At 44.5% G+C, this 9,980-nt stretch overlaps 1 protein-coding gene across 12 annotated transcripts in view; it reads right to left on the bottom strand.

Annotated features, from left to right (window-relative positions):
• Positions 1–2,635: 2,635 nt before the first annotated feature.
• STN1 (STN1 subunit of CST complex) overlaps positions 2,636–9,980 on the bottom strand; it is a 40,512-nt gene continuing 33,167 nt past the window's right edge. For all 12 annotated transcript variants that reach the window (XM_081543611.1, XM_081543636.1, XM_081543661.1 and 9 more), the window contains one exon: positions 2,636–3,615. In XM_081543611.1, the coding sequence (XP_081399737.1) occupies positions 3,458–3,615 (158 nt within the window). In that variant the 3' untranslated portion in view covers positions 2,636–3,457. The remainder of the gene's footprint in view (positions 3,616–9,980) is intronic.

Here is a 9,980-nt window from a genome sequence, read left to right as displayed (position 1 = left end):
TATGGAGGGAAGAGTCTCATCGAATTCTTGGTTCACTCATGATTTAGGTTATGTTGAGTGTGGGGTGGGGAGCGAGAGACAGCTTTGTTATTTCTGTATAATGACACCTGGGACTTTCCTGGTGGTCCAGTGGTTAAGACTCTGCTCTTCCAATGCAGGAGGCACGGGTTCGATCCCTGGTTGGGGAATTAAGATCCTGCATGTTGCTTGGTGTGCCAAAAAAAATTTTTTTTTAATTAAAAAGATGTTTATGAGACAGTTGGCGAAGTGTATAATGACAATTTACTAATTGTTAACACTACTCAAGTATAGATATGTAGTTAAAAAGCATCTGACATCTCACCTTTCAGAGGTAACAAGTGTGTCACTTTGGGGAGCATTTGTAACAAACTGATGTGCATAATTATTCATTAGAATTTCTCAAATAAACTTGTGAGCATTTGTGTTGTGTTTGTTCAGAATCTTACCCCGAGACAAGGATCAAAAAGGAAGCAGTTCATTTGCGAGCTGCAGCAAACAGAATTGGAGAGGGGTAAAGTAAGACAGGGTAAGGTAGCCAATTGAGGGTGATTATCAAGTTAGCTGCTGCTGTGGGTGGATGGAGCCTAATCCCACAGACAAACTCTGGGAAGTGCTGTAGAACATGAGCCTCAGAGATATTTCATCGGAATGGTGAGGGAACAGAAGTATTTATACCTCAGGTCCCGTTGGCTGAAGCTAGTAGGTGTTAATTCTGAGTACTTCCAGCCTGAACAGCCTTCCAAGGCATTGGAGAAAGTCCCCAGTAAAGAGAGGAAGCTGTTAGCAGGTGGAGGGGAGCCACACACACACACAGTCGTGGTATTGCTTGGAAGATGTGCTGGGCCCTGTTCTAGGTGCTGGGACACAGCAGGAAATGAAACAGAGAAGAAGTCTTGCTTTCATGGAGCATTCCCTCCGTTAGGGAGAATAAATAATAAGCAGGGTAAGGAACACACAGAGGGTGTTCCATGTGATGAGAAAAGCACCGTGGAGCAGGGCTGCTGTGCTAACAGTCAACTGAAGAGGGGCCAAGGAGCAGAGAGGACAGTAGGAGCCCCCCCATACTCCAGGGGTGGTGGTAGAGGAGTGAGATGCCATTATGGGCAGGTTGGATGTGGGATATGAGAGAAGGAGAGGAGTCAAGGGGCTTGGCCTGAGCAACTGGAAAAATGGAGCTGCCTCTTCCTGAACCAGGGAAAACTTCTGAAGGAGCACGTTTGGGGTCAGCAGTGGATGGGGGCCTGGCTTTGGGTATCTTACGTTTGTGATGTCTGTTGGACACCTAAATGATGCTGTCAGCAGGAGGTTGATTGGAGGGTCAGGAGTTCCAAGAGGTGTAAACTGGATGTAAACTGGGGTTTGTCAACATACAAATGGTCTGAGCCTTGGGACTGGTTGAGATTCCCATGGGAGCAAGCTAAACAGAAAAGAGGTCTGGGACTGAACCCTAGGAGTGGAGTGGTAAACTGTATGTACGTGTATACTCGCCACATTTATATGTATGGATATGCAGAAACACTCTCTGTTTAGATACATACAGACACACACGGGGGGGTGCAGGTCAGTGGTATTATATAAATAGATTTGTAACTCAATTTTCTTCCCACTCAATCTCCTGGGGATACTGCTCCATGGCAACAGTATTTGTTTACTCCATTAACCTAATGGCTGCATAGTATTTCATTGTGTACATGTACCATAACTAATTTTTCCCTATAAAGGAATATTTACCCCAGTTTTACACAGCAATGGATACCCTGGACATTCATTCTCTCCATCCTGTGATCACCTCCCTGGGGTTATAGCCCCTCTAGAAGCGGCATAGTTGTGTGCAAGGATGTGTCCTTTTTATGTTCCAACTCAAGACCCCTTCCTGCCAGCTCCAATAATCTGAGGTGTGTTCAGTATGGAACAGCTGCTGACCTCAAGGAGGAACCACTGGGGTGTCATTCCAGGTAAACCCTGTTCTACAGGAACCCTTCTGAATACAGGGCACCTATCTGGGTAATAATTGCTAGAAACTGAGCAGAGGTTTGGGTCAAGTCAGAAAAGTCCAAGACAGGAAGTCGTCTGTCGGGACTCATGCTAGGATTCACACATGGAGCCACAGTGTAAAACCACTGTTTCCACACAGAGCAGAACAACAGACCAGGCCTGCAGGCCCGCCAGTAGAGCTGCTAAAAGCTTACTACGTCAAGCTCTAAGGAAGCAGCCAAAGGCAGATGTGCTTTTGTGAAATGACTGTAATTAACTCCAAATCTTTCCCTGCACTTGCTTTTCACTGGCTGGATTTGTCATCGAGCTGTTAGAACAAGCCTATGCCATATGCCAGATTTCTTTCCTTTACCTGTCTTTCCCAGCAAAAGCATGACCCCATCACCTGTCTGGGCACATACCGAGTGTTTGGAAGGTGTCAGGACGTTCTGCACGTTCAATGGTAACCTTGAAAATAACATCTATCACTGCCAGGTAATTGGCTGGCAGCCTCCAAGACCTTCAGGGTATTAAGAGACGATGTGTTGTATTTAGTCACAGTGTCCTCAAGCACAGGGACATGTACTGAAATGCCTTGTGATTCAAAAGGGACAAAAGGAAAACGGCAAATACAGAGCCATGCCTTAGATCCTGTTTTATTCCCATTGCTATAAACAATTCAACCCAAGACTGGACCCACTGCTGGGGTTTGACCCACAGAAATTATAGGTCAGCAACACTCATCCAGGGAGACCTAGTCCCCTACACCAGGGTCTTAACCACCAAGAGATGCCAAGAAAGTACCTGATAGTCTGAAGTTTTCAAAAGCATCTGAGCTGGTGATCTGTATGCTCTTCTGTTCCCGCAGTCCAGGGGCCTTTACCATGGAAGGCCCCTTTCCACGGCAGAGCCTCCAACCAGGCCAGCCACCAGCAGTTTCATCCTCTTCTGCTCCATGAGTGATGTTCGGTCCAGCCCAGAGTCCAATGAGGAGGGTTTTCTTGCATGTTGTGGCTGAGATAAGTCATTTTAACCCAGGATACAGCAGGTAGATGTGAACAGCTGACCCATTAAAAAAGGCCCTGATGCAGGGAAAGATTGAAGGCAGGAGGAGAAGGGCACGAAAGAGGATGAGATGGTTGGATGGCATTACTGACTCGACGGACAGAAGTTTGAGCAAGTTCCGGGAGTTGGATGGACAGGGAAGCCTGGCGTGCTGCATTCCACGGGGTCGCAGAGTTGGACACAACTGAGTGACTGAACTGACGGCAGGTAGAAGGCAGCCTCCAGAATTTATGCCAAATTCCCATTCCTCAAATCACCCGATTTCATAGTTTGTTATGAGATAATTGCCCCCAGACCTATAAGCCTGGGCACAATGTTAAAACCAGAGCTTGGGAGTGAATGCCAGCTGGTTTCCCTCCTCCTCCCCACTCTGCCTGTGCTGCCTGCTGGCCTCTGCTCAGAATGCTGTGTAGTATTTCTCCGTGGTGCTGATGATGTCACTCTGGTCCTCCAGCAGCTGCAGCACCTGCTGCAGCACAGGTTCACTCAGGCCTGGGCTGAGGCTCAGGCGGGCACAGGCCAGGATGTGCAGGAAGTGGCAGCCCTTCTCCACGTCTGTGGGAAAAAGGGAGTTGGTGAAGCTTGGACACACCCGTCAGACCCTCCTCTCTCCCCCCGTCCTCTCTTCTACATGGAAGTCCTTCTCTTTATTTCCTGGATCAGAGCCTGCAGCTTCATAAGGCCTCCCCACCTGCCCCGATGATTCTCGTGCACATTAAAGCAGGAGATGCACTGGCCTACCTTACTGATGACAACAAACTAAATCACCTGTTCTCAGGTGTGTGCCAGAGGCCACTGCTCGGGGACATAGGCCTTCAGCCTTCCAGGATTCCCAGTCAGTAATTTTATACTCATAACCCCGTGGGGTTTTAGCGTTTGATCATCTTTTTCTCTCATGAAGTCACATGTACAGGTGCACATATTCAGTGCTAACCCCCTAGCTTCCCAGGTGGGAGCCCCCCTGAGGTGGACAGCAGAGCCAGCCTGCAGCAGTCTCCTTATTCTTTCTGTAAATCCTGGACCATGGACTGCAATGGTGACCTTTGGCCTCTTCTCACTCCTCTCTGCCTAGGCTTCCAAACAGTCTGTCTGTGGTAGCTGTGTTCAAGGAACTTCTCATCCTCTACCAGAACAAATGGGACCATCTGTAACAGTTCAGGGTGAGTGACCGCTTTCCTAGTAGAAATCAATCATTTTGCAATAGTGGTATTCATACTGCAGTTATGACCACTTGAGGATCATGAAATCAATTTAGTGGGTTGTGATTAGCATTCTTTTCTTACCAAACATACTGAAGCAGACCAGAATATGAGATTACAGAATGTATTGCATTTTAGGTAGGATAAATATTAAGGTAGGATAAATATTAATTTATATTCAATTATATATGTATATTGGAGAAGGAAATGGCAACCCACTCCAGTACTCTTGCCTGGAAAATCCCATGGACAGAGGAGCCTGGTAGGCTGCAGTCCATGGGGTCGCTAAGGGTAGGACATGACTGAGCGACTTCACTTTCACTTTTCACTTTCATGCACTGGAGAAGGAAATGGCAACCCACTCCAGTGTTCTTGCCTGGAGAATCCCACGGACGAGGGGGCCTGGTGGGCTACTGTCTATGGGGTCGCACAGGGTCGGACACGACTGAAGCGACTTAGCAGCAGCAGCAGCATATATGTATATATATAGTTGAAGTAAAATTTAAAATGAAATGATATAATTTACAGGGTCATGACATAAAACTTATTTGTAACACTGAGTCAAAGTCAAAACTCATTTCTGGAAACCAACCCCCCCCAGTTTTCAGCACAGTCAGGTCTCTCTCTGACATATGCCCAGCAGTTGGCCCACTAGTGCTCTGCACAGTAACTGAACATTGTTTTCAGATGACAGAATGCTTTAGGCTCCAGAAAGTCCTGGAGGGGTTGTGATGGGCAAAACATGGTTGTGGCTTTGGGCAAGTCACTGCATCATCAAGCCTGGTTTTCTGACCAACAGGGAGTGGGACCGGAGGTGGGGGCACCTGTGAGGTCCTTCCCAGCTGTAAAGGTCAGGGCTGATCACACGTAGTGGGCCAACAAAGACTTGTTAATTCTGACCTCTAGTGGCTAGTCAACTCATTCCTACCAACCGGGGTTACTGTTGGGAAACTCCACTGGTCTCCACATTTCCAAGCTGTTTCTTCAACATTTGTTCGATCAAAATTTCCTGAACACCTACTATTAATACATGTGCAGCACTAAGCAAGCGGGAACTGGTACAGAGGGCAGACGGAAAGCAGACTCTGGAGTCCAAAGGACCTGAACTCAAGTGCTGGCTCTATGACTGGGGCAAAGTGGTCCATGTTTCTCATCCTGCATCCTCATGTATAAAATGGGAAGAAAAGCACCTGTTTCACCCCTGGTTGTGTTGGTGAAAGGAGACTCACGGTGGGTGCTTCATCCTTGGAGAATTTATTTATCGTTATATTCATAACCTAAGAAGATGCAGAAAACCTAGGCCGTGTTCTAAAGAAGCTTCAACTTTTCCCAAGAGGAAGAGTTGATGATGGTGGGTAGAGAAGGACACCAAGCAAAAATGGGTTTGCACACAGCACAGAGGGAACACTGGGAATTCCAGCACTGCTCGGCTTGTAATCTTAGTTTTTATAAGACCTGGCTGCTCAGGCTCAGGGCTCAAGGTGATTTATAGGCATTTATGTTCAGCAGTGCTGACTGCCCCAGAGGCCTTAAAGGACTTCTTCACTAAGGCCATTCTGCCATCTGAGGGCTGTCTAGCAAGGATGTTCATAGAGGGGTCTTCCAGTCACAGGAGGAAAAGGACTGGCATCAGTTCTTTAAATGTTTACAATTCACTGGTGAAACCATTAGGTCCAAACTTTTCTTTGTTGGGAGATTATTTATTACTGGTTCAATCTCCTTACTGTAGATCTATTCAGATTTTCCATGTCTTCATGATTTAATCTTGGCAGGCTCTGTGTTTCTAGGAATTTGTCCATTTCATCTGGTTATACAATTTGTTGGCATACAATTGTTTACAGTACTTTTCTATAATCCTTTTTATTTCTGTAGAATCAGTATTAATGTCCTCATTTTCATTTCTGATTTTAGTAAAATTGCTATGTCTTCTTATCAAGCCTTTTATTAATATATAATATCCTTCTTTGTTTCTTGTAACATTTTGATTTAAAGGTTATTTTGTCTGATATTAGTATTAGTATAACTGCCCCTGCTCTCCTCTTCTGAGACTCCCATAACACATACGTTGGTCCATTTGATGATGTCCCACGGGTCCCTTAGGTTCTGTTCATTTTTCTTCAGAGCCCTGTTGATTCTTCTTCCTGTTCAAATCTGCCTTTGAATCACTAGTAAATGTTGCATTTCAGTTCCTGTCCTTGTCAGAATTTTTTAGTTTTTCTCTTAATCAATATTTTTCATTTTATTCACCCATCATTTTCATAAGCATCTTTAAGACAGTTGTTTTAAAGCCTCTGTATAATAGATAAGCCATCAGGTCTTTTTCAGGGATAGTTTCTGTTGCTTTTATCCCCCCTCCTTTGAATGGGTCATAGTTTCCTGTCTCTTTGTATATCTTTCACTTTTAGTTGAAAACTGGACACTTGAATCTAATAATGTGGTAATTCTGGAGATTAGTTTCTTCCCCTTTCCTGGTGTTAGCTGTTTTTTTGTTATTGTTTCTAATTTTTTTTTTTTTTTTGGTTGTTGTAGGCTGTCTCTGAGCCAAGAATAGCCTGAGATGGAAACCCAAGTTCTTCTCAGGTCTATTTCTGAGTCTGTGCCTTTTCCTGGGTATGTGAGGTCACTTTCTAATTTTCCTCATATATGCAGTTGAGTTTGAATGTCTTAAGTCTTTCTTTTCTGGCTCCAAAAGGGGCAAAAAAAAAAAAAAAGAAATGAAGAGTTTTTTTAAAAAAAGGGTACCAGTCTTTTTAAAATCCCTTGGAAGTCACCTCAGCCGTTGCGTGAGGCAGTCACAGCAATGGGAGGAGGTGTAACAACGGCCACCCACCTCTCTGTCCACACCTCTGTGATCAGAAGCAGTAATGAGTGATCAGGGCACAGACCCTGACACATGGAGGACTGGGCTCTTTCTGCCCACCCTAGATCCAGAAACATATGCACAGCTGCCTGCTATGTAGTTGGAGGTATGGGATGGGCAGCTGCTACTAAGATTTGAATATTGACTGGAAGCAACTCCAATTACTGTCCAAACCTTCCTCTGGAAGTTTCCAGCCTTTATAGACACTCTAGAGTTCCAAAATAGCTATAGCAGACAGATGGGACTGCTGTCTAAGTGAAGGGAAGGGCTTCTGGTGTTTCTCACTCTGCCAGCTTCCTGAGAAAACACCAGTTTATTTCATCCTTATAACAATCCACAATGTAGGTACCATTATTATCTGTTTTGCATATAAAGAACCTGAGCCACAGACTCACCCAAGGCCACATAGCTTCAAAGTGGCAGAACCGGGATTCAAACCCAGGTAAGGTGGCTCCAACAGCTCGCTTTTTACAACTATGCCACACGGCCCATCTTTAGACAAGCCACGTACCAGTGCTTTAGGGACCTAAAACTGGCCTGTGTTTATGATCCTGTCATTATTGTAGGTTTACCCTTTGCTAAAATACTCATCAGTTCAGCTCAGTCGCTCAGTCATGTCTGACTCTTTGCGACCTCATAAGTGACTATAAAGATTTTAAGTTCTTCTACCAATCATCCTGTTAAGGAAAACTCAATTCTTTGTTTGAAAGGTTAGGAATTAACTAAAGGTTCAGTTGTTGTTGTTCAATTGCTCAGTTATGTCCGACTCTTTGTGACCCCATGGACTACAGCACACCAGGCTTCCCTGTCCTTCACCATCTCCTGGAGCTTACTCAAACTCACGTCCATTCAATCAGTAATGCCATCCAACTATCTCATCCTCTGTCATCCCCTTCTCCTCCTGCTTCAATATTTCCTAGTATCAGGGCCTTTTCTAATGAGTTGGCTCTTCACATCAGGTGGCCAAAATATTGGAGCTTCAGTTTCAGCATCAGTCCTTCAAATGAATATTCAGGACTGATTTCCTTTAGGATTGACTGGCTTGATCTCCTTGTAGTCCAGTGGACTCTCAAGAGTCTTCTCCAACACCACTGTTCAAAAGCATCAATTCCTTGGCATTCAGCCTTCTTTATGATCCAACTCTCACAGCCATGATTAAATAAATGGTCAAATATCTGTCCATCAATACATATAGTGAAATATAAAGACTGCTACTAAAAAGACAGGTACTTATTATACACATACTGTTGCTGAACGACCTCTAGATTTAAAATACAATGTATAGAACACTGAGTATTATATGCTAAGCTTTATTTAGGCATTTTAGGAAGGATAAACTATACAAATGTGTTTTATAAGTGCATATGAAATCTCTAGGATACACCAGAAACCAATGACATCTACTACCTTCGGAAAGGGAAACACAGAGCCTGCGGCTTGGTGCTGGGAGGAAGTCTGACTTTTCTGTGTGTGTTTTTGTACTTTTTTACTTTTTACTCTATGCATACAATACTCTGAATAACTTTTTAATGTCATAGGTATTTCTTATGAAAAGAGGTGGTTGCAACAGACTCTAAGTCCCTACATGATATTTTTGTTGGCATTCTGTTATCCATGCTCCAGAATTCGTCTCCTGGGAGTTCACTAGTTTCAGGGAACTGGCTTATCATTTTTAGAGGCTCCCTTTTATAGACTGACTAGCAGAGCCTTGACAGACACACTCACCGAAGCAGGACTTGGCCTGTGGATTAGAAGTGGATATAAAACCTGCCACTTTATAGACCCTCAGGTCACCCAGGCTATTTGATTCTCCTAAGAAAGGTAGTGTGAATTGCTTTCATTCGCTTCACCAGGCCCTAGGATTACTAATCCTTTATCCGCTCTGTTCCTAATACACATCAAAATAAGAATCTGGCCAGATGGCCTGGGACTAGAATGAGTGCAGGAATGTCACCTGGGAAGCAGCCTCCCCTCTCATCCCTTCTTTGTGGAAGAATCGTGCATTTCATTGCTCTAAAAAGCTCTTCAGTTGTGGACAGTTTCCCCTCAATGCAACTAAAGGATACTTTTCCTTCTTGTTCTGAATGAAGTGAACAATAGTTAAGAAACCTTGCATCAAATAATAGATTGCTTTCAGTTTATTTTAAGAGCTGTTATCACACCACTCTGGGAGGTGACCTCATGGGTCCACAAAGGCTAAACAGGGCTGCATACCATCACCACCAGGGCTGGAGACCTGGTCCTGCTCCACCCACTGACTCAGCCTGGAAAAGATCCAGGTCTCAGGCATATGTGGGCTTTAAGGACACGAGGTGGACCTCTCTGGAAAGAAAGCAAGCAGGGGGAAGAGGCCTGCCTGAGCTCCTTAACCAGCCTTTCTACTCTTCTTCTGGCGTCATTTGTTGACATATGCCGACATTTGTTCTTAGCATATGTTTACAAAAGGTAGACTGTGAAAAGTCACCTTTAAGAGTGGTCAGTTTACACAGGATTTAAAGATAAGACAAATGCTTTATTTCTAACTAGTGTGAAAATGGCAATGTCTGTTGTCAGACTATCTACAATTTGAGTTTCTAACCACTAGGGGTTGACCTAACTCCACTAAAACCAACTCTTTTCTAAACCATTTCTCTTGCAAATTATCAGGCTTCTAGATGACTGAATTATACTTGTCACAAACTGTAATGTCCAGAACCACTCCTCCCAACACTGAAGGGCTTGACAGTAGAAGAGAGGAAAATGTCAAGTTTGGGTTTAGAGACAAGAAGTCAGAGTGGAACAAGCACAAATTTGGTGGTGCTAGTGGTAAAGAACCCGCCTGCCAATGCAGGAGACATAAGAGATGTGGGCTCAACCTCTGG

The sequence above is a fragment of the Giraffa tippelskirchi genome, chromosome 2 (genome assembly GCF_054371585.1).
Source record: "Giraffa tippelskirchi isolate mGirTip1 chromosome 2, T2T-mGirTip1v1.2.pri, whole genome shotgun sequence".
In the NCBI taxonomy this organism is placed as follows: domain Eukaryota; kingdom Metazoa; phylum Chordata; class Mammalia; order Artiodactyla; family Giraffidae; genus Giraffa; species Giraffa tippelskirchi.
This window is presented reverse-complemented; position numbering and strand designations above follow the sequence as displayed.